The sequence below is a fragment of the Apteryx mantelli genome, chromosome 4 (assembly GCF_036417845.1).
Source record: "Apteryx mantelli isolate bAptMan1 chromosome 4, bAptMan1.hap1, whole genome shotgun sequence".
NCBI lineage: Eukaryota > Metazoa > Chordata > Aves > Apterygiformes > Apterygidae > Apteryx > Apteryx mantelli.
Window position 1 is genome coordinate 38,785,460 of NC_089981.1, and position 25,210 is coordinate 38,810,669.

Here is a 25,210-nt window from a genome sequence, read left to right on the forward strand (position 1 = left end):
ATGGTATGGTCAAAGTATCTTTAATATAGACAGCATTCAGGAGAACAAGGAATTTAGCTTTGAAATAAAAAAGAGCATTAAAAAAATCTTCTGCCCTACTTGTTATTACCATAGTTGAACAATGTCAGGTCTGCTGTCTTTTCTATCACGAGTTTCTGTTCCCCTTTATATCTCACACATGATGGCTATTGGCCATTTGCTAAATATATTTTGTTATTCTCACTTTGTTGTAGGATTAACTAATGAATGTGATTTTGGGACAAGACACTGGCAGGGCTTTTTCGGCTTTTGTCCAGCTTCCTAGAAATAACAATTCTTTTCCCAAGAGCAGGGAGAAGGCAATATTTCATATCTTTTTGTCCTGTTTTTTCTCTTGCAAGTTACAGGCCACATAATCTCACTTGCAGCAGCTAAGTTATAAATAGCTTTTTACTTAATAACTGGCATCATTAATTAATTGTTATTTGATAAAAGCTATGTAATACCTCTACACGAAGGAACAAGGCATCCATGCAAACAGAAAAAGGCAAAAAGCAAACTGCAGTGACAGAGAATATCATCTGCCACAACATAGGGGCAAATCACTTGTTGATGGCCAAGAGGAGTTAAAAGACTGCGCATTAAGACCTCAAAGGCAGCTGAGGACACACTGGATCAAAACTTAGGTGAAGATAAACACACTCCTGTAAGATGTTTGAACATGAAGGAGTTATCCACAGCGACTGGTCAAGAAGCACAGCCTGCTTCTATGAAGTCTGACTCCACTTAGAGCAAGAAATAGGAACTGTGGTGTTCATATTCACATATATTCATGTGCATGTATGTGTGGTGAGAGTCCATTTTCACTGCTCGCGCTGGTGTAGCCACTGCTGGCTCCAAAGGACACTCCTCTGCAGTGAGTTTCTGTACATGCCACTGATGTGTGCACCACTGTACTGCATGCACCACTGTACACAATCCCTCGTTTGGGCTTGGCACCAGTGTCTTTGGGGCAGACAAAGAGCTATATTATGCCAATATCAAGCAGGAGGTTAATCTAATTAATTATGGCAATGTTAGCTTCAGTTTGCAATGCAAGTACCATTAACCAGAGCTGAGGACGGACTAATTAAAGAAAAAGCTACCTATGAAAAAAAAAGGGCAGACTCTCAGTTGTCCAAAATGTGCAGGTAGAGTAGCTATCCAAAGCTGTGTATGTCTGGTTCTAAACAACAGATTTTTTTTTATAAGTGAATGCAGAAATTGCCCAGAAATGTTTTCAGGAAGGAGTAAACTAAAATTTTCAGCAAGCTAATTATTTTTCAGAAATATTACTAGCTAAAAATGGAAGTCTACTTATTTGGCCACTTAGTTAAGTTTCAGGTATATTATTGAAAAATTGCCACCCAAGTCAGGAGAACTGGGTATTCTCTCTGGAAGATATAAGTACTATATATGAAGATTAATAATGTTGATGGAGGAGATGTTACTAAAGTACATGGCCTATATAGTCAAGAGAGCAATTATTGGTATTTTTCCTAGCTTGCTGTGCATAATGATTACACTGGCTCCCCTCATTCCCTAATCTCCTAATTGCAGGAGCTGCAAAAGGCCTTCCTCACTTTTTACATTCTCTATGTGCTTGTAGTCATAGAAGTTTTATAAAGGAGATTCCTGTGTAGAGGTAAGGTAATTTTGGTCAGGCTAGTAACAGACACACTGCTGATGGCAAACCAAAAATGGGATAAGAGGTCTCATTATGTTTTTATTTATTGTTAAAAAAGGATGCTTTGACAAGGACCTAGACATCCTTAATACACACATCTCAACACAATGAAATCCCAGCAGGACTCAAGTGATCATCTGAAACAGGAACTCTGAAACTGCCTTTCTTTAAAGGACAAGTGAATCCAGTGGCAGGGATAAGCCATGCAAATGGGAGGTGCAATGGCAGCCACCACTCCGGTAGGTATTACGGAGGAGGAGGGCTGGCGGAGTCCTGCCTCCTCTGTGAGGCACTGTGGATCCTCCTCCCCTTCGCACATTAAGCCAGATCGCATTCCGTGTGCTCAAAGGTTTGGGGGAATTTTGCTCAAAATCATGGTGTTTCTTTGAAAGCAAAGGATGAGAGGCACTTGCAGCTCCATTGGCTTACTTGTTGACAGGTGTGTGCCATCTTCCATTTATTCATTGTTTAATTTAAACATCAGACTAGCATATAGTTTATGGCACAGATATACAGTGGAGAGCACAGACAGACCAATGCAGAAGCGAACAGGGAAGGAATTTATTTAAAAAGAAGCTATGATAATTTTGCAAAAGAGCAGAAACAACACTTAGTGTATTTCCATTATTTTTCTTAATGTTTGTTTCAAGTTGACTCCCAAAGGTCTTGCTTTGCTTCTCTGGCAGCCATAGAGCTGCTTTTTCTAAAATATTGTCCTTTTTCCCTGAAGGTTCTCTTCTGACTTTGATTCCTTTTAAATGTCACTCTGCTCAGGGCTACTAGTAGGTGATCTGTGCTGAATGTTTACTACTGTATGGCTTGCACTTATGCTTACCTTCCATGTCAGATACCTACCTAGCAACCTTTTTCTTCTCCAAATGCTGAAGGTAAAATTTAGTTTTAAATGAATTGGTTGCCTAGGCAGAATTGCTGTTGATCAGAACAGGAAAATAATGTTGGGAAATGAACTTCTTCTGATAGTATTTTAATACACCATACCTGTTGACAGATAATTTCATTTGAACCTTAGGATCACATTGAAACTGGAGATTTGGGGGGGGGGAGGCAAAAAAAAATTGCTTTCACTGGAAGTTTCCATACCTTTTAGAGTTTTTATCTATTGCAGTGTTCTTTATGACTCCATGTTGAGGCAGTGTTGTTTTTTAATCACCATCTCAGCCAGTTAATTTTAGCAAATGAGTATTTTTAGTTAATACTTTGAACAGATTGGAGAATTCTAAAATAGTGAAAATAAAAATATTTATCTCTTGTGTACGTAAACCAATGAATTCCCCGAAAACATCATTTAGATTGTCATTTGCCTGTACACTGAAGCTGATTGCACAGAAAAATTGTTTTGTATGGTTTACATATATACAATTTGGGAGTAATACCTTACCAACGTTATTATCTGCACAAACACAGCTGAGTATTTCAATTCAGCATGAATCTGAATAATGAAGATAATGATTGCTGGATATAATTTCATGCAAGCAATGTATGTGTAATAAAAGGCGTGTTATCGGCTTGAAATCTGGTCAGTTAAGGATTAAAAATAGGTTCAAGTACTAAACGAGATCTCTTTATTTATTTTTCAAATGCTTTTATCTACCTTACTACAGTTTGAAGGACTAATAATAGAGGATGCTGAGTACATAGAAAACATGGTCCAGTTTGCTTAGTGCCTACTCCAAAGCCACTTGAAGCAGTAGGAGCCTTTGTATAGCAGGCAAACTGAAAAGAAACTTTTTTCCCCTTCAAACTCTGACTTATAGGAACAGAAGTGTTACTTCACATGCAAATCCTATTTACTCAAGTCAGACTATTTATAAAGCTACTTACGTCTGTTGTCATTAAAATAATATAATTTTTAAATGTATTTTTTTCTCTCAGTAGGTCCCAAAACATTCTAAAAACTGAAGCCCCCATTTTGAAATGACCTTCACAGAAACCAACTCCTGTTCTCTCTTGGGGTCTTGAGAAGCAAGCAGGTGAAAAGCTAAACGGCTGTGGAGCTCACTGGAGGATCAGCGCACAGGTAGACAAGGTGTCTGGAATAAAAAGAATGTTACTCTTTTTTCTTGATAATTGAATTTTTACCTGTACTACATACAGCCACAAATTCTGAGAGACTGCCACGGCTCTGATTTCTGAAGTTCTGGGCCCCAGTTTTGCAAATACAATTGTTTAATTCCAGACCATTTAAAATTAACAAATAACAAACCCTGGGCTGCTAAATCCAAAGCAATAAAGCTGGTAACAGAACTGCTTATTTCTAAATCCATTCACATTCATTTTACTTGCTTTCCTACAAACACGCTTTGCTATTTCTCGCGTGTATCCAGCATCCCAGCCTGGATTTGTCTCACAGTTTTAAACATCAAACTGTGGCTCCCAAGGAAGGCGTCCAGCTGCCCGAGGCTCCCTGTGTAGTCAATGAGAAGAGACAAGCATCTTGAGAGGGTGATTCATGGACCACACCAAAGATCGGAGTCACTCCCATGGAGTGGTTCTCCCGCCCCACTGATTACAGAGGGAAGCCGGGGTAAATGGGTTCATGATGTAGGTGGTCAGTCAGGTGGAATGTCTCCAAACCTGTTTTAGTTAGTCAGGAAACGCATTATGACAGCTGTTTCTGAATTCTCGACTCGAGACGTTTCTTGTTCCAATGTTATTCACAACCATGTTGCATGGATTTGGCCATGTATTCTTTTCTAGAGTATGTGTAACTAAAAAAAGTGCAACCCTATTATAACTGAATTTAAGTGCATATCTTTCAGCATAGTTCCAAAAAAAAACGTTTCAAGATGTACTAACATCAGTATCTTTACTTAGCATAGACTACACTTGCATTAGATATTAAGGATATATTTCACTCAAGATGGAAATAAATGATACTTTTCTTTAGAAAAATCTTCCTAGCTTAGGGGGATTTCTGCACTTGTAAATCTGTACAAAAAAAGAGGCAACAGTTGCAATAGTTTCTGAGCTGCAAAGTCCCAACCAATGCCTTAAGCTGAAAGCCTTTTTGAGTTCAGTGGGTTTGCACTTGTGTGAGCATATACATTTTTGGTTGCAGGAATAGCAGCAATATTTGGAAAATATTTCTGGTATAGACATAGGTTTGACATCCATAAAAACAAATACTGTAAGTTCATCTGGCGTCTTAAGAGTTTTCTACATGTTTTGGGGAGACTTTTCTTCCTATCAGATGTAGTAAATCCAACTCAACACTCTGTTAGATTTCAGAGGGGCTGATTCTGATCTGGTTTACACCTGTGTAAATCAGGCACACATCCAATTAAGTTGATTTTATATAAATACAGTATTAATGTAAAAAAGAATTGCATCAAACCATGGTTTCTAGAAATCATGGCTTCTGTTGCCAAAGGGCTGACACACTTATAAGTGCTCTTATCTTTATACGTGGGCATAACCATTAATTACTTCTGTCCTCTTGTGTACAGGCCACCCTCCAGTTTCTTCCCCTCTTGTTCCATCTCCCTCAGGCAAAGAGTCTCTTCCATCTAGCAACCTCTCGATACATTTGTTACGGTAAAAGAATAGTCTAGATCATGTCTATCTACTGACAAAAGAATGATCAGTGCTGTTGGCAAAAATTTTATTCTTTCATCTATTCATTTCAGCGTGCAATGACCGAAATGTGTTCAAAACACATTCTGCCAATAAGTCAAAGTCATCTATAAAGGATAAGGAGTAAATAAGGTGCTGTAGGCTCAACTCAGAAGGAAAAAATACGTAGGCAATCTTTGACTGTTTCCAGTGGTGGTTTTGTGTTTGTTAGCATGGCCTGGGGGCTCACAAAGGAAATCTCGCTACCACTGACCCATAAAGTGCTTTGCGGGCAGCACTTGAGTCAGAGCCGCAACGCAGCTCTAGGCTGCGCCTGGCTGCAGGTGTTTGTGCTCAGAGCCGGGCTGCCAGCCGGGAATGCGGCGAGGGCCGGCCGGCGCCGCGACCTCACCGTCTGAAATGCACTGGCTGCCAGTGGGCAGGAAGAGCTGGCCGTTTTGCTGAGCTTGGATAAACACTGGGATCTAATTTATCATGTGACAGGAAAGGAAGGCTTTTTTGCTCTTTCTCCTCCCTGTTTTTAACATCTTTTGTTTGAATTTCATCATGGGGTTGTGAGGTGTAAAGAGCGGATAGATATTTAACCTGGGTCTCTGAACTGATTACTTTGCTGTCAGCTGATTTAGAGCGCGGCTCCTTTTGGACATCTCTACACGTGTAACATCTCACTCAGTGACACAGACGGGAAGCCAGACCTCTTGCTGAACTTGTAAAAGTGGCGTTATGCTCATTACTTCAAAACATCTAAGCTGCTAGTGCTTTTGATGTTATATGGTATGTCTTGGGTTACAGGCCTAGCAGGAAGAAAAAAGGAAATTCTTTTTCTTTACTACAGAGTAAATAGGAATGTCAAAAAATCTTTTGGTATTTCACAGTAAGTAACTGGGATTTCTTCTGACTTTATATCCTGGGTATTTTGTGTGTATTATGCGCAATGCTGAGCATTATGCAAGGATTTGATTATTTGGTCATATTTGTGGCATTTGAAGTCCTGACGCTATGCTGATCCTCTCTGAGCTACGCTGGACTCCATGCAGGCATAGCGATCTGACTTCAAAGTCAGGTCTTTTAAGTATTTTTGAGGGGTCTTAGAAATTGCTGCTCTATCTAAGGTCTAGGCTTTGTGTAGAATTCACAAAGTGAAGTGCCTGAAGAAAATAAAATAGGAAATATCCTTAAAAAGGAAATTCTGGATCCAAATTTGCTCCTGGACTAAGCTATCCTCTTGAGCACAGATAAACACCTAACTCTTTATCCATGAGGAAATGGTGCCTCCCTTCTGTATAGCAGACACTTGTACGGGATGTGAGCTCTCTTCCCGCCTGAGTCCGTGGAGACTGGAACCCATTTCTAAAGGCAGTGCGTAACCATTAACATCTCCCCCTCCCCTCTAAAAGCAATCTCACTGTGTACAGAGTAACACAAGACTTGGAAGGTGACAAAGATACAGGTGAGAACTCTTTTAGGCTGAGGAGGCTCTGCAGCTCAACTCTCCTGCTGCTCAGGTGGGAACTCTGGCCCCTGATGAGAATAGCAGGGAAAGCTGAATGCGAGGGTGCTTAGGCCTTGCTAACAAACCAGTTGAAGTGAAGATTAATAGATGGAGCTTATTAATATTTATTCTCCAGTTCTGAATTGTGTGGTATGTTGTTTGCTTTGCTTTCATAATGAAGCATGATTATAGCTGGTAGATAGATCCAACAGTTCATTTTTGTGTTTAACCATTTAAGGTCAAAACAAAACTTAGTTTAAAAAGAAAAAAAACATATTCCAAGTCATCCCAAATTGAAGAAAATGCAAAGATATCTTTTAGGATATATGTGAATACAGAGGTTTGCGTATGAATTTGTGCTGCAGAACCTGGGTCTGAGGTTAATCAGTCTGACTGGACGTAGTGCAGTGTCTAATTTGATAGAGATTGTCAGTTGTGCCTAATGTGGTGTTTAACCTTTTAGCCCTTACATTCAGAATCTATCCACTTAACTCATTCATAAAATGAAAATCAAATCAGGACAGTTTCTTTTTACTAACATTATTAGTTTTCTTTTTTTATGTAGGACAAATTCAACTGAAATAGTGTTGCTCAGAGTAAATTGGACTCTGTTTCTCAGTCTTGTTTTATTTTTGCTTGAACACATTATAGTTGAAGATGCTGCCTTGACAGCTCCTTGGACTGGATGTCCTCTTCATTGACAGAACTGGTATGGCAAACGTAGTCATAATAAAAGGTGGGGATTTGGGAACGTACTGTCCACCTGAATTCTGACCTGGAAGGATGGCTGGAGTTGCAACGTTTGTCAGGCAGAGCCAGGTCAAACAGTCCAAGCACACTTGAACTCTGACTCCCAAAGGAGGAGAACAAAATAATGGCACTGCCCTATCTGTAAAGGCATCTCATGATTCCGCCACCCTCACCACCACAGCCGACCCATATGAGAAATAGATTCACAAGGTACAAAAATTCAGACCTCAGCTTAGGCACAGCATACAAGGTCTGCAGTGCAGCACAGCGTCATGTTATGGGTAAGAAGTGAGGGATGTGCACTGCGTTGTGTGTCTTACTGGGTAATATGGTGAGAGAGGGATGGGGAGACAGGTAAAAAGGAGAGGCTAAGGGGAATGAGAGACTATGCTACTCTGCAAAATTCAGGAGCAATCTGATAAGCATCATGGTTATCATGGATAACTGTCTATAGTGGGTCTTAGTACCCAACAGTGACCCTGGAACACAGCAGGCTTCAGCACTGAGAATCGATTGCCAGTGCTGGCTCTGAAATTTGGATCCCTGCCACTCTGCTGGAATTGTTCATTTAAGTGTCCATTAGCAGCAAAGAGAGTTCCTTAAATACTGGAAAATCTGAAATTTGCATTTATTACAATTTTTTGGTTTCTTTTCCAGAAGTAATTATGGTCCCGATCCTACAAATTGTTCCCTTCTGAATAGCTACATTTCTGATTTCATTGAAGCAATTGCAGCTTTGGCCAGGATGAAATTCTACTCTGTTTGTTATCATTGAAACAATTTAACCTTTCTAGTAATAAAGCAGCCTAATACCTGATCAAAATCAGTTGATGGTAACTTAATTTAACATACTTTAATTGTTATGCCAGCACCTTTTATTTAATAATTCCACTATTCACCATGCAATAGTTCAGGCACAATAGTTCAACAGTAAGGGTCCATATGTAGTAACATTTGGAGAATGACAGAAAAATGAGTTTTTTTTATCACTAGTTTATCACTTCACTAGTCTGTTTGTAAAATGTGTTCTTCCTCCCTTCAGAATTAACATGAAATGCCCTTCTGTGTTTCAAAGAATATTTTCATGCAAGTGTAAGCATGAAATCTAGAAACTGTTTGAACTGGACCTAGAGTAGATCAGTGGATGTAACTTCTGAAATGGCTGGTCTGCAACTACAGGTGAAAAGACTAATGGCCTGCAGGACATTATTTTAAAAGTTGGTCCCTAGGTTATTATTCATCAATGATTTCACAATAAAACCATTAATTTTCAATATTGAGGGCTTTCTTCTAAAAATTAAGCAAGACTATCACTTTGATATTACACTTGCAATACAGAATGAAGACAGTAGGGCAAAAAGTTTTAATCTTCCAGAAAATTACCATTTTTTTTTAATAATGAGGAAGAGGAATTTCTTTCTTTTTTTAATTTATTGCTATCCAATTTTTATGGTATCACTTTATCAGACTAGTATCAATTTGACTTATCTATGCTTTTATATTCTCTTCCTGCCTATTGCATTAGGAAGGAAAAAATAATCCAAAATCCTAGCCTGAGACTTAAACCAGTATTTGGTAGAACTCGTGATGTGAATGTGCCTCATAATATTTGGCTTTTTCCCAGCTACCAGGATGATGTGATTACATCAGAATCTTCACGAGAAAAAAAAATCTAGATGTCACGGTTCTAGAGAAAAAATTAAAAATATGATCTGAATTCACTCTAGGGCTCAAATACCAAAGGCAAATACAGAGCACAATGTGTTAAGTTTGTAACTGTAAAGATTTTTGTATTTGAGAGAAGAGTGACTAATTAATGACTCTGTTCAATGCTAGGTGCCTATATGTTGCATTAACAAATTAGGTGTCACATAACTCAGTCACAAAACTGGAGTCTTCAGTGCAGGGACTGTTATTTTTTGGCATGACATACAACTGTCTGTGTAACTGGCCCTTGATCTTTATTGGAGCTTTGCATTATAAAAGTTAAGAATGAGGTCCAAAATGCAAATGCTTTATGTAGTGATGGTTTGAAGTAGCAACACAAACTTTTTACAAAGGCTTCAAATGTAAGAGAGAAAAGGGTATTTTTCCAAGCTTTGCCTACAAATTAAAACCCTATTCAGCTGCGTGAAAAAGCCTTAAAAACATGATGAACCTGGAACAGAGTGAAAGCTACGGAAGTGCAAGTGGAAAGCGTTTATATGCTGTTTTGGAAACAGTTTTACACCAGGGCAAAAAAAGGTTGTCGGCGTAGCCAAAGCCAGCTTCCTGTGGGCAATAAACTCTAGCGGCGAAATGCCCTCTCGCTGGTGCAGCCGCGCCGGTGCCGAGGCCTCGGCCGGCACGGCCCGCCGGGCTCGGGGCGCGCTCTGCTCCCACCCCTGAGCCGCAGGCAAACCCGCGCCGCCGGGCCCAGCCGCCGGGGCAGCGCGGGCGCCGCCGCGGAGGGAGCTCGCCCGCGCCGAGGCCGCAGCCAGCGCCGGGCTGAAGGCCGAGGCGGAGGGCGCGGGCAGGCCCCGGCTCCCGGGCCGCAGGCACCGTGCCGGCTGGCAGGGCTGGGCAGGCCCGCCCGGCAGGGCCGTGCCGGGGCAGGCACAGCGGCGGCAGGGAGGCCTCCGCCAGCCGTCCCCGCGCGTGATCACGGGGCGCCGCCAGCACACGCAGCGCTCGTGAGCGGCGGCCTTGCTGCCCGGGCCTGAGCGAGCACGCTCCCTGCCCAGGGCTGCGCGGCGGCGAGCGGCGTGACCCTTCTCTGGGGCCGGCGCCCGTGGGCGGCGGGAGTATCGCGAGCAGGGCACGGAGCGGGGAAGCGGGGCTCGAACCCGCGCACCGGGCCGACGGGGCAGGAAAGCAGGCGCGCCCGACCCCCGCGCGGTGCATTGTGGGCCCCACACTGATTTATGCAGGAGCCGCAGAGGGCGCCGGGAGAAGCAGGAGACGGTAGCGGGGCTGGCGGCGCTCGGGGTTGGTGCTGCCGGCGGCGGGGCGCGCTCGGGCTCGGCGTCCGGGCGGCGGCCGCGAAGGGGCTCTCGGAGCGCGCAGGGCCTTCGCCGCCCGCTGAGGCCGCGGCGGCAGCGCCGGGCCCAGGCCGCCGCGGCGGAGCAGCGGTACCAGCCGGCCGCGGCCAGCCCCTCGCCGGCCGCCGCGGCTGCGGAGGCGGCGGCGGGCGGAGCCGGGCCCGGCCCGGCGCGCGGGGCCCCGCCGCGGGGCGGCCGGCGCCGGCGCCGCCTAGGGAGGCCCGCTGGGGCTGCGGGGGCCCGTGGCGGCCGTGCGCAGGCTGCCGCGGAGCGGGGCTGCGCCGGCGCCGAGGGAGGCCGGGCCGGCGCGGCGCTGCCGGGGAGCCCCGGCGCGGCGCATCTTTGTTTGCCGGGGCCTCCGCAGGGCGGAGAGGCGTCGCGAGCCGGCGGCGAGCTGCCGCCTCTCCCCGCGGCCCTGCCGTCCCCCGCCCGCCTCTCTCCCGGCTGGCTTCTTCCATCCCTCTCGGCAGGACATCGGCGTTCCGCAGCGTCGTCGGTGGGACGCGCCGCGCCGGCGTGCGCCCGCGGAGCGGAGCGGCTGGAGGAGCAGTGCAGGCGAAGTAGCGAGCCGCCCTTCTCCTCGCCTCTCAAACCGCGGTCGATTCCTCGCTACTGGGATTATAAATGTTTGAGCTAAGCCCCAGGAAACTGAAAGGAGAGCCTCCGGTTGGAATCAACAGAGGGGGAAAGAAGGGAGGCTTTTCCAAATCCTTTGCAAGAAAACACAAGCCGTTTTTTCCTCCTGTCCTTTTTCTGTTCAATAAAGTGATTGTGACCTGAGTGGAATTTCGGAGCGATGAACTACTGAAGCTTGTCGCACCGGCGGGATAGAATATTTTTTTTCTCTGCACATGATTCCGCCATCCCAGCTGTTGCAGGAACTATGGGCCAGTAATAGAGTGATGGGAAGCTGAAACAGTTTATTTTCACATTCTTCTGTTCTGGGGACTTGACTAGTTAGCTGAAGCTGCTGCTGCTGCTGCTGCTTTTTACTGGATCTGCTCTTTGCTTGGCAGATTTATTTGTTTTCATGCGTATGGGGTATTTTAATTAAATAGACGTTGGACTAGAGCTGAATGGATACTTTGCAATCTGAAAGGTTTTTGGGGATAACAAAAAACTAAAGACAGAAGAACTGGTACTGCAGGAAACTTGAGGCCTGTTTTCCAAGCCTTTTTATTTCACTGAGCAAGGTAAATAATGTAATGGTATTGAAAATACAGGTATTATGGTAATCATGCATAAAAATGTTACAGCACTTCAGGCTTTTTAAAGTCTTTCAAGAGATTCAGAGGTGTAGTCCCACTATAATGCTCTGAAAAAGTTTAATTATTCTTTAAAACATTCAGATATCAATGTGAATTTTAAGGCCAAGAACAAACTTTATGGTACCTGGAAGGACGTGAGAGAACTTCTTTTCACATCTGTTTTAAGTTCTCGTAGATTTGCGTTGTTGAGAGAAGCTATCTGGAGACCTTCAAAAGTCTTAATGGTTCAGTAACAATGTGCAGCAATTGTATTTGTGTTTTTTTTTCTGTGCTTTTTAAAATGTTTGTGTGTCAGCCTCTTGTGGTGATCTGCTAGGGTCTTTTAAAGATCCATCCAGTTTAACAGTAGTAATGTACTTACATTTGTACTGTTAACCGTATTCATACTGTGACTTCAATTATTTTCACTTGCATTTACTGTTGTTATCAACAGTGACAGCTGGTATAATTTAGTAATGAAATTTTGCTTTCTCTTATTATTTTATTAGTGTTGAGAGCTTTTATCTTCTTTTACATGTTTATCTCGATAATAGATAGTTGGAGAATCTGGATTTACATGCATCAAATTTAATGTAGAGATCCTGCTCCCAGCATAAGCTCAAAGTAGTTGTTTAGATACCATCTTTGTGTATGTCAGGAGTGGGAAGAATCAGATAATGATTCTCAAAATATACAGTGTAATCAGTAACAAGTTTAAGTATATAGTTTTTTGTGGCTTGCTGCATGCTTTGTATTTGTTTTTTAAAGAGCTTAGCAACAGTTTGCTCTTAACAAAAATATAAATTCATTAAAATGAGATCACAGTTCAAAATGTAGGTTTTGCAAGAAGTCACAAGATTCTTATTATAAAGTGATGCCTTGATTAATTGATTGTATACCTTTTCTTCTGCAGTCTTAATGAAATCTTACTGTCAAACACTAAGGTCTTGGCAACCTTTGGTGATGCTATCATTGGGAAAGCTAACGTGGTAGTATCCAGAGTTCCTTTGCTTATCACAGTTGATTTGTTTGACTGAAATTTATGGTCTTTATTTGTCTTGTTTTATTTCAAGATGATGTGTGAGGTGATGCCAACCATCAGTGAGGCAGAGATTCCCTCTGGGGGAAATGGAGGCCATGGTTCAGGTTCCCCATTACAGTCAGATGCTGATTCCCATTTTGAGCAGTTAATGGTGTCCATGTTGGAAGAAAGGGATCGCCTTCTAGAAACACTAAGAGAAACTCAGGAGACGCTAGCGTTGACCCAGGGCAAGCTACATGAAGTTGGTCATGAGAGAGACTCCTTGCAGAGACAGCTCAATACTGCACTTCCACAGGTATGGATGTTTTCAAAGAAAGGTATCTGGTGATAACTTTTTTCTGTGTGGTTTTGTTTTCGTTTTTTGGTTTATTCAATTTACTTAAAAGTCAGGTTATGTCAGGGGAAGATCAATCTAGCTTAGTACTTTCCTAAAGTATTTGTTATTGCTCACCTTGAGACATGCAAAAGCAAAGACCAGCCCTTTCCCTCCTGTATGCTTTCCTGGTTTCTGGTATTTCTTTGGCTTAGGGACAGTCTGAACGTTAAGCTGTATCTACATCCTTTTGTTTAATAGAACTTGTTGGACTTTCTTCTACCACTCTTGTATTTTTTTCATGCGGTTTCTAACTGCCTTATTCATTCACGCACTCAAGGATTACATATAGGCTGCTGTTGGAAAGAAAGCAGACCATTCTGATACTGTTATGGACTTTGATTAAAAATTTGGAAAGTTTAAGACTGCTACCTTGTGAATACATGCTGTGTTGCCATGGCAGTACAGAAATCTGAGTGTTTTGGTTAACTTGCTTAGTGCCTTTTTGGAGTATGGATTTGTGTTTTTGTCTTGCTAGAAGTTACTAATTATTGGCTTCTGGAGGAGTTTACTGCCAACAAGGTAGTAAACTGACATACAGCCTGTAGTACTAAATGTATTATATAGGACAGCAGTGAGTAGTTAGGAAAGATAGTTGATAGCTACAGAACTTCTCTGTTTTTATTTATTCTAGTTAAAAAGAATAAAACTGAACTTTGATAACTGAAAAGTTTCAAAAAGCCACAAGAATCCATCTGATCATAGTCAAAGCAGAGACTGCTTTCAGTCTTCAAATAACTGTTGATAACCCTACACTTTCTAGCAAGTTTGGTTGTCATTCCAAGTATGTCATGATAATGTACTTATGCATGTTATTCCAAGAATATGTATTACTTTACAAATGTTTACATATCCTTAAATATTGTAGTTACTGTTTATACCCTTTAAAACAGTATTCTTAAACCTTATTTCTACTACTCTCATCCTAGTGTAATTACTGTGTGACTTCTAGTATGGTAAACTGTCCTGGAAATAACTCAGGATCAGAAGCTAAAAGTAATACATGTTAATGTAGTTGTATTATTACAGTATGGTGGAAATTAGAAAGGAAAAGTTTCCAGCCTCTGCTGCTTCCTGTGTTAAATCATGTGCTGCAGGCAAAAATCATTATTTGTTTTTTATTTGTTTTTTGCTATAATAGTTGTAATAGTCTATATATAAAGAGACTATAATAGTCTCTTTAGCCACTATTTCAGGTCTGCTGCATTAATGTGTGCTATTAACCAGTTGTATGGTCTGTAAACTGTTACAGTTGAATTTGTGGCTGAGCAGAATCATCAAGGCTGTAAACTGTACTGTTCCTCTTTTCCCCTTTTCAATTCTCAGAATCTAGTAAGCTACTAATATGTAAACGTTTCTTTCAAACAAAAAAGATTAATGCAGTTAAAAATTTCAGATTTCAAGAATGTCATAAATGTCTTATCTGAAGTCTGTAGGAAGGAAATTCTCATTGTTAAGAGAAATTTTACTGGAACTTTATATAGATACACAGCAAAGAATGGATTTTTTTAGATTGCTGCTGAAAAATTTTATCTGTTGCTTTTATCCTTAGTGGTGCTTAAGCTTAAATGATTACAGCAGGTGGTAATTGATGGTGCTTTCAAGTTACATTCATGAAATATTTTATTATTATTGCTACGAATCAGAAATAATGTCTTATGTATTTGACAAGTTTTGTTGTTATTACAGTAAACAGTCAGTTACATAGTATGTGTAGGCTTCTGACAAATGGTGAAACAGAATGCTTTTTAAAAATTTTAATAAATGTTCACTAGGGAAACTTTGTGGTGACTATAATATTTGAAACTATTTAAACTTTTGTATTAATTACTGCAAGCCGAGCATGCTTTTGAACTACTGCCTCAAATGACCCGTTCTTTAGCTGTGGATTTCAAGTAGGGGTGGGAGCGGGATAAGTTTGAATTTACTGACAACTGTATTACTTCCCCCCCCACACACACCCCAGGAGAAAAAAGGATTTTAGCCTCATATGTTTTTTCCTCATCAAGTATTTTTTTTAATTGTAGTAATTGCTTTCTGTTTAGTAGAAAATGCTGTGAAGATTGATCAGTTTGAATAGTTGTGCAAATACTAGTATAACTACATATATTACTAAGTTACTATCTAAGCAGTGTATTATTTCTCCCTTAACTTGGCCTGTAGCTTGTAACAAGTCTTTGTAGTTCTTTTGGAGTGTTTTATCTTAGAGTATTGAATTGAACTGTTTGCACGTATACTTTCATATTGTATAAAAGAAGGAATGCAAATTGATTGCCTCTATACCAAAACTGCTTCTCTAGTGTTAAGAGACTGAATCTTTAATAGCATCCCTATATTTAATTTCTTGCTTTCACTGAGTTTCTGTGTATAAGAAAAAGGCTCACACTTGTGCATATATAGTTTCAAAATGGCAAATTGGTACTTATTTTGTTTGCACATCCTGTAAGTTATAAAAGTAACTAGTTTATTCTGCAGCAGTGATGCTCATTCTCCAAAGTGTTAGAGAAGCAGACTTTCTAGCATACTTACGTTGTTATGGTCAGCTTGTAATTAAAGGGCAACCTGTTCTGGCTCGTATAAAACTTAAACAGCTATTTAGAGTAGGAAGACTGGTTGTGGTTCTCTAGTTTACAAAAAAAAAAAAAAAAAAAGATCTTGTATATAAGTGCTTTATCTGTAGCATTGACATTGAGTAAATTGATAGGTTTCCTTGTATGAACAGCTGAAAACAAAATAGATCGATGTTGTCTTGATAAAATAACTGGATTCTGTTTAATTTGGCAATGCTTTTTGTTTTCTGGGAGTTGACTTCTCTGCGATTGCCCTAGTCAAACTGTACTCTGACTTTGGAAGATGAACTTGGTGAAACAAATTACCATGCAAGAATTTAAAAGTAAACTTATTCTTCCCAGAATTCTCCACAGAAGTATTGAAAATGGACTTTTTACTCTGAGAAATTAAGGAACTTGTCTTTTTAATCTAAACATATTTAATTATGATTTGATTATGGTCAGATGAATGGTTGGTCCCTGTTATTTTTCATGCCCTTTGTGTGCTTTCTAGAGTATATTGTATAAAAGTAAGATTATTGTGCTTCAAATTTATAAATTAATCTGTGAAACATGCAGGACACTCCTGTATTTAAAAGTAAAATTTTGGACTTAACACTGATGAGTTCCTAGTTTTGTTAGTTATCGCTTGTGCGTATTGACGTGGTTTGTAGCCTGACTACCAGTTTTTGCTATTGAGATCTTGCAGTCTAAGGGACAGAATAGTAGAATTCAGTGTAGGTTTCTGTGAATGACAACATGCTTGCTTTGTACAGAGAAGACTAGAGTTTAATATACACAGACACGGGTATATAGTACAAATAAGAGCACAGCTGATGAATTTGTAGCAACTTCTATCTGGAAGACGGTTGTAGTATTTTTATTACAGAATTTTAGAAGCTGATGAATGAATATTATGCTTTTGTAATACAGCAACACACTTATTAAGACCATCTTTAAACTTAAGCTTATCAGACTTTTTATTTCTAAGCAAGATAAGTAAAATTAGTGGGCTTTTTCTATATTTGAGATGGTGCAGTTCAGAATTTCTTTATTCGAAACAGTTTAGGTATGGGGCAGATAAATTTTTCTCTTAGAGACTGTGTGTAAGTGATTATTGAGCTTTAATGTGGAGTAAAATGTGGAGAAAAGTTGCTTATGATTTTGGTTTGGCTTCAAGTTTATTAAGGTGCTCGAAGTGCCTTAATTTAAAGTGAGCCCCTGCAGACCATCTTTAGTTGGATTCTATCTATAGTGAATATTTTATCACTACTAAAGACTTCAATTACAAATACTGTTTGCCTATTTATACTTGTTTTCAATTAAACTAAAGTACATCTCTATATAAACATCTTTAAACAATATCTAAAATACAGTTCTTTTCAATTTCTCTAGTATTGTGAGGTAAGCTTGAGCAAATATTTGATGTCTCAAATGTAGAAAATGTCTGATCACTTGGCCTGAAGACTGCCTTGGGGTGTTTTATAGTGATGAATTTATGGATTTAGTTGTCATTTTAATAATAGTGCTTGGGCTTCCTCCAGTCAAGTTTTAAATAATATGGGATATCACAGATTTAGAACTGAGGTCTTAAGTTGTCTATACAGTAGATATGAAGAATACAGTTGCAGAAAGTACATTAAGTAAAGGGCTTGATAGAGTTTACAGCAGCTGAAATTTTCTTTAGCATATAAAATGCAACTCCATTTACAGTATTCACAACTGGTCAGCCTTGAGGTGACATAGCTTATATTTGTTTCACTAGCAAGATGTGGTACTTATTTAGAAATAAAAGCCATTGGTCTCAGTTGTGAGCAGTCTATCTGGAACTGGTAGGGTTCCAGGAAGATTTCAGTAGTGCAGATGTGTGTCAGAGGAGACAAATCCTCCACTTCTTTCATCCCATTATGACAGCAAGGATAAACATGATTCTTCCAGTTGCTGATTCAGACAAGTATAATTTTAGTCTTGTCTGTTTTGAGTTTTGATTGTTAAAACTTGTTCAACTTGTACTGTTAGTAAATTACTGGATGGATTTTTTTTTTAATCTACACTAGTTTGAGTCAGATGCAGATGTGAGTTAATGTTCAGAATACCTCACTGATTGTATCATAAAGTCTTAATTTCCCTAACTTTTCCTTCTTTCCAAGGCATAGAAATAGACAATTTGTGTCTAAAACCTTCAGAACGTGGAGAGTTAACTATTCTGTGATCTGTCAAACAGAGGATTAGGAACACTTAAAACAATTTTATCCTCTGTGGAAGTATATTCAGGACTAAGTCTCTAGCGTTTAGTCTGACCTCTCATTTTTTCACTGAAGTACTTCTGTGTGAATCTATTTGCTTTTGTTTATTGAGACATCCCACCCCATCCAACAGTCATCTGCTTGCCCACTGTTAGCATTCAGTTGTTCATACTCTGCTTTTAATTCAGGTTATCTTGATTATAAATAGACATTTTGGCTAGATTAAATTTAAAATGAACCTTACATTTTCCTGTATTTGAGGGTGAATTTTAGTGTTGTCATGATGGTCCATCAGTACCTTTGATAAAAAGGTTTTATGAAGTCTGAAACTACAGTTTTTATTTTCCTTAGTTTATTTATAGGAAGGACATTTTGGTTACTACACAGAAATGATTTTTCTTTGTTTTTAATGGTGATTTATAGATTTAGCCTGGGAAGATGAGCTAGGTGGGTTTTTTCCTGTTCTTCTGTTACTATGTGCAGGTGTCTGATAATGGCTTTATTACATTTTGCATGTTATAGTCCTGTGCTTGTGACTTGCACAATGTAACATACTGTATATAAGCTTGGGTGAAAAGAGCTTTAATCAAAACAAGCAGTTCTTAAAATAAGCTAATATTTTTAGAACCAGGTGAATTTGCGATACATACTCATCTTTGCTAACTTTCCTGTAGCCACTTGTTTAACAAAGTGGCATTTGTCTTGGTATTCTGAAGACAGAGAATTCTTCATGTGTCAGTGCTGCTGTTTCTCCTCTGTTCTTTTTAAGGTTGTGCCAGAAAACTACTTTTAAGATACTTGCCAGCAAGACTTAAGAGCTTCAGCATGGCTATGCAGCTGTAACTTCAATCTAGAGGGTTTTTTTTAAACAAGCTCTTGGATTATCTTAATTTGTTTTTTATGATCAATATGAATTAAAAATATGATTTTTTTTTTTTCTTTTCAGGTTCTTAAAGATCCTTTAACCTGAGACTTTGGTTTCTTCATTCTGGTATTTAGTTAGTAGAGAGAGGTGTTGATTTTATTTATACTACAGGATTTTATTTTAGAAATAAAAGTATACATTTGTCTGTAGTGTGTGAATATGAATGTGCTTGTAAGATAATTAACAGCCTTTTGGAAACTTAGCAGTCAGGTGCTTTTAGAATATGGAAACAACCTATTAATAGGTTTAAAAAAAAAACTCTATCTGATTTTTATTGAGCTGTACTGGGAACATAATCATGTAGTATGATGTGATAACGCTGCATTTAAAACCCCAAAATACTATCCAGAAAGGAGTATAGAAACTTAAGTGAAAAGGTATAAGGACAAAAAATATGCATTGGTGGTTTTGCAATTAATGTAAAAATATGAATATTAGCCTGGTGTCAGAATAATTGCTATATGCAGATGACTTACAGTTAACAATATTGATCAGAGAACTTGCATCTTTGGAGAGAACCTGTCAGCTGTGTATTAATAATTTTAGCTTTTGCACTAATTTGATCCCGGAATTCTCAATTAATATACTTCATATTTTAACATAAATTTGCAGGGGTCTTCATGTAAGATGCTTTCAGTGGTTAAGGCAGCTTAAGTCACTTTAAGTCTTTAAGGGTGACTGATGTTTGTTGACATATTAGAAAATACTTCCTGTAATAACTTGTGCATATGTATCTCAATCCGCAAATACTAAGAAGGGATAAATTTGGGCTGGGCATGTGTCAGGTAATCTGAGTGGTCATAAATTCGTTTTCTAAGTGTGTTTTGTTTTTTCTTTTTTTGTAAGCTTGGCTGTGGACTCTCCAAATGTAGACTGAGAAATGCGTGGCAATTCTTGCCAGGAAAAAAGCTTTTCGTATTCTCCAGGCTGAAGAAAGAATTATTATTTTGCTGTAATGTGAAGTGAGTTTGTTAGTAATTCAGCTTGACTTTTTCATGCAAGAAGTGCATGCAAATCCTGTTTCTGCAGTTTATAAGCTCAAGATATTGTATAGTGCACTAAATACATATCTGTAGGTCACTTGAGATTATCCTCCTAGTTCGTGTATTTGAAATTGGAGGAGTGTTGTGGTTACGATACTTGTGTTAAAGGCATTGCTCAGTTCGATTCTTCTGATGTGTTGGTCCTCTATAAATTTGTGTGAATTGTTGATTAAATTGTCTTTTTTCAGTGACTCTAGTCTATTTCAGACTTTATCTTGTTCCATATAAACTACATTGAAAGTCCCCTCTGCTGCTTCTGATTGGCTATCATAACAAGGCTCTGTAGCCTGTTCCTTCAGCAGCTAGAGTATCACGTTTTTAAAAAGAGAAGCCTTGTTGCTTTGTCTTCTGTTGTTCCACACTGGCTAGCCTCAAGCTTTACTTGTATGTTTATGTAGATGTCTCTTGGGATATGTTTTTTGACAATGGTAGTGAAAATCTTAACTGGAATATAATTTTGGTTGCATTCAGAAAATACTATGTCTTTTTCTGATGGGTACAAATAAGTAAGAAGAGTCAGCATATCCTTTCTGGTACTTCCTCTGTTTTATGGTAATGTTTTCAGAACTGTAAATGCTTAGAAATAATATTTTGTTTTAGAACTTCCATGAAGTGCTCCAAGGTTCTTTGATGAAAAGGTCCTTATGCTATCAGTATAAGGCATGTTCAAAGATCTGCGGGCCAGATTTAGATGAAGGCCGTCTCTGATGTAGAAAAGAAAAATGTATGTATTCTTCTAGTTTTGTTAAGGAAAAGGAGAAAAAAAGAAATGTCTATTGGAAGAGTAAGCAAATGTTTGTTGCAGTAGTGAAATGGGCAGCCTTTTATTTTTATTTATTTATGCTGTAGAATAGTAGTGTGTATTTAGATGCACTGAGCCATGCTCTGTCATGCCTTTCCCCTACTGCTAGTTTGTGATAGTTTGGTATCTAATTGCCTAGAAATATTCTGAAGCACAGTGTTTGCTTTTTTTTTTTTTTTTTTTAATTTATTTCCCCTTCTCCCCTCCATAAATACATACTGAATTGGATTCTTCTGATCAGTTTAAATTTGTGTGGGGAACATGGCAATTAAAAACAATTTGCCTGTTATAAAGAATTGCAGGTAGAATATCTGGTAAAGGTGAGTAAAGAATGTAGACCAGCATTAACACGTTCCTTACTCTAGGAAGAACAGTGTTTTTTCTTGTCCCAAATTTACATAACAGCATGCAGTGTAAGAATGGAATTATATAAGTTTAAGTAGCTGAAGAATTTACATAGTTTATTTAAAAATAAAAAATAAAATAAAAATTGAGATGCAGTTTAAACAGGGAATTTGTCTCGACTTATATAAAGGTAAGACTGACTATAGTTGAAAGATTTAACTATGAAGGTTCATATAAAGAAAATACCTTGCTGAAGTTTAGTAATCATCGTCTTCTCAACATTAACAGTTTCCTGTAATCAGAAATGATATTTATTTTATATTACTAGAACAATAATTTTGATTACCTAAATCCTTAGTAGAAAAGAGTTAAAAACTCTTTTAATGTGTTGAGGGTTTCTCTGCTAAAGAGGATCATAAATTTCCATTATTTTGATGGTAGTGAATCACAGAATTGGAATGGCTGGGATTGGAAGGGGCCTCTGGGGATCATCCAACCCCCTGCTCAAAGCAGGGACAGCTAGAACAGGTTGCTCAGGATGTGTTCAGTTGGGTTTTGAATATCTCCAAGGATGGAGTCTCTACAACCTCTCTGGGCAACCTCTTCCAATGCTCTGTTACCCTCACAGTGAAGGAGAATTTTATTCTGTTCAGATGGAAGTTCCTATATTCCAGTTTGTGTCTGTTGCCTCTTGTCCTGTCACTGGGCACCACTGAGAAGAGTCTGGACCTGTCGTCTTTACATTGTCCCATCAGATATTTGTAAACATTGATAAGATACCCCCGAGCCTTTACTTCTCCGGGCTAAACAGTCCCAGCTCTCTCAGCACCTCCTTGTATATCAGATGCTCCAGGCCCTTCATCTTTGTGACTCTTTGCTGGACTTGCTTGAGTTTGCCCATATCTTTCTCGTACTGTGGAGCCCAGCACTGGGCACAGCACTCCAGATGTGGCCTCACCAGGGCTGTGTAGAGGGGAAGGATCACCTCCCTTGGCCTGCTGGCAATGCTCTCACTAGTGCCCTCCTGGATACCATTGGCCGCCTTTGATGCAAGGGTATGTTGCTGGCTGTATGGATCCATGGTTATCTCAGTAACAACAATTTTATTAAGCTTTTTTCATTACTATCTCTGAGTTTTCAAGCATTAAAATGCATAAAACAAGCCACTTTCAGATACCTCTTTGACTTTTCAGTGGAATTACTTGTTTTATTGTGTGCTGTGCACAGACTGCTTGATATAAAACTCTTTTCTCCCTGTAAAACTGTTCTTGAAAAGAATATTGGAGAGGGGAAGGAAATGCTGTTGTATGAATCTGAAAGGACTCATGACTTCATCAATGACAAGGTTGAGATTGTGGGTATATGGGTTTAAGTTATGGATTCTCAAAGCTTTTAAATGAGTTAATTGCCTGTCACAAAAATTTGGCAGTAAAATATCATAGTCAGAACTCTGTTTCTCTGCACTTCTATCCATAAATGAGAAATCTGTTAGTTGGAGTTGTGTTTTGAAACATGGCAGGGTTCATGGGTCTCTCTTCGCCTTGCTGAATGGATGGGACTGAGATCAGATATGCTGGAGCCAAATTCTGTTACTAGCTGTGATTTTCACTGTAGTTTGTGTGTGAATAAGATTTGTGGACTTACAGCTCCCAGTGGGAACCTGAACTCTGTGTAATGTAATATTCTGTTTTATCTTATTTAAGTCCTAACTGGCATCTCACACTTGAATCTCTTATTTCTGCTAGGATTTAAAACATGAGCTACCTCTGATGTTTTAATTAGGAAACCCAAAAAGGAAGTAAACCTTTGACCTAAATTAAAGGTCATGTAAAGATTTAAATGTGATTTTAATGTGTGAAGAGTTATGAGTAGTACTGAAAGTTCTTCAGATCTTTTAAGCTTTACAGGTGTAATGGATCATTCTGCCCTGAGAGACCATGGGTAGAGCAGCAGGGCATATCTAGAGAGCACTCTTTCAGGCCTTATGTAAGTGGGTCAATCAGACTGGGGTTTTTATATGCTTCTGCATATCTCTGGGAAACTTCTGAATTCTGAATGTCTCTTCAAGAGCTCTCTATACTTGCTGTATTAGTTTTGGTAAATGACTAAACTTTCCCTTAGATAATTTAAGGGATGCCTTAGGATACTACTGTGAATCTTTTATTCTAGAATAATATATCTTTTCCTGCAGTATTATCACATTTTGTAGTTCACGGGGGAAAAGGCTCTGAAGGTCACAACATTCTTTATTATCTTTGTTTGTGTTGAATAACATTAGGCAGGTGCATCTAGTCATTTTTCTACTTTAGACCATGCAGCTTGAGTTTTCCAAATGTTTAAAGGGCATGGTTTGACAATACTGTCATCTTCTAAAATCTTAGCCTTTGCCTTGAGAAATATGGAACTACTTTGCTACTTGTGAAGTGGGAATCAAAAATCTTTTTAGGATTTTAACTTTCAGTTGTTGTCCATGCAGAAAAGGTGCTGTCCTTTTCCCCTCCTATCATCTCATTTTTGCTGATACTTACATTGGTGTAACTCCAATCACCTGATGGTAGTGTAGTCTTTAGAAACTTTCTGTTCACTTTGTAAAAACCATAGGCCCTTATCAACATTTCAAATGTGTGTTGGGGACCTTTTTTAATTTTTTAATTTTAAATTTTTTTTAGAACAGGAGTTATACAATCAAGCTGGTGTCAACTTGAGTTGATAAATAGGGAAAAGATGAAAATACTGAAGACTGTATAGTGGTCTTCTGTATTTTGTGTAATGGTTGCAAAAGATTAAGACTTGGGAGGTGGTAGAGAAGAAACGGGGCAAGCCTTTTCTCTCAACCAAGTATGAGGCCTCAGGGTTTCCCGGTTGCGTCATCTTTCTCTTGTTTGTAGCCCAGTGTGGAATAGGAGTTTCTGCCTCTCCTCAGACGGACCAGGTTCCTCACCAATCCATCTTCAGTACCAGCGTTTGTCACAGCATATTGACAGGCATTCCTATTTTCTCCTTTTTTCTTTCTCTGCCATTTAGTGTTGTTCATATCCCCAGTTTCGCTCTGTGATATGACATGGTGGTTTGGGGATTCAGGTAGTTATCATGAAGTTTGATGGACTGGTTTGTTATGGGTCTCTTGTGGCACACAAATCATTTAAGAACATTTAAAAAAGTAAAAATCAAAACTCTTGAAACTCAAAATCTGTGTTGCAGAGTTAGTTTTATGCGTTTAAGTGTCGAACTTGTGGTCTGTTATAAGACCTGAAATTACGCTTTTTGGAATGGGATTAAAAGTAACTTTGTTTGCAAAAATCAAATAACTTTTCCAAGGAGTCAAATTAAACTCAGTCCAAATATTACAGATTTGGTTATATTTTGATTATCTAGTGGATTCATTTAGCATATGAACTGTGATGATAGATAGTACAAAGAAACAGAAAAAATAAAATGTAAGAGCCTGGAAGTTGAATTTCTTGCTGAAGGCAGGCATCTGTCGTCATTGAGTATTACTTGCTTAAACAAGTTCGAAATTATAAAACTGAACTGTTCATCACTTGGCAAAAAAATATATATGTATATGTATCTATCTGTCTATATATATATATATATAAATAAAATAGAGCACTGAGGGGGAAGTACATGTTGATGCTTGTTTAAGAAGGGTGGCTTGGCCGGCCTTATTAAGATATTCCCAAGCACTCCCTTTTTACAGTGTGAAAAATGTACTCTACAACTACTGGCCACAGAACTAAACCTGACAACTAGAGGCCAAGATGAGTGATTAGAATAGGGCAGGGCAGTGCCTCAGCTGCTGCTCACAGTTTCTGCATGCAGAAGTATCTTGTCACTGAAATAATTATACATGATGGATCTTGTTCTGGGTCTATTTCTTAAAAATAATGACTTCATTTTTATTATTTTCATTATTAGTCATGTGATTAATTCTTTAAATGCACTACAACTCATTGTTTAGGGTTAAACAATTTTTAATGCTAAAAGGTATAGGAATTTAATATCAAATGGCAGCTAAGCAAGAATTGTGCTAGGTATTTTGAGTGGAGTATATTTGGAGTTTATTTACGGAAAACT

General features: G+C 39.2%; 1 protein-coding gene across 4 annotated transcripts in view; it reads left to right on the top strand.

Moving 5' to 3' along the window:
- Positions 1 to 10,858: 10,858 nt before the first annotated feature.
- Positions 10,859 to 25,210, top strand: part of PPFIA1 (PTPRF interacting protein alpha 1) — a 62,644-nt gene continuing 48,292 nt past the window's right edge. For all 4 annotated transcript variants that reach the window (XM_067296270.1, XM_013959430.2, XM_013959431.2 and 1 more), the window contains exons 1-2: positions 10,859 to 11,754; positions 12,882 to 13,145. In XM_067296270.1, coding sequence (XP_067152371.1) covers positions 12,882 to 13,145 — 264 coding nt within the window. In that variant the 5' untranslated portion in view covers positions 10,859 to 11,754. The remainder of the gene's footprint in view (positions 11,755 to 12,881; positions 13,146 to 25,210) is intronic.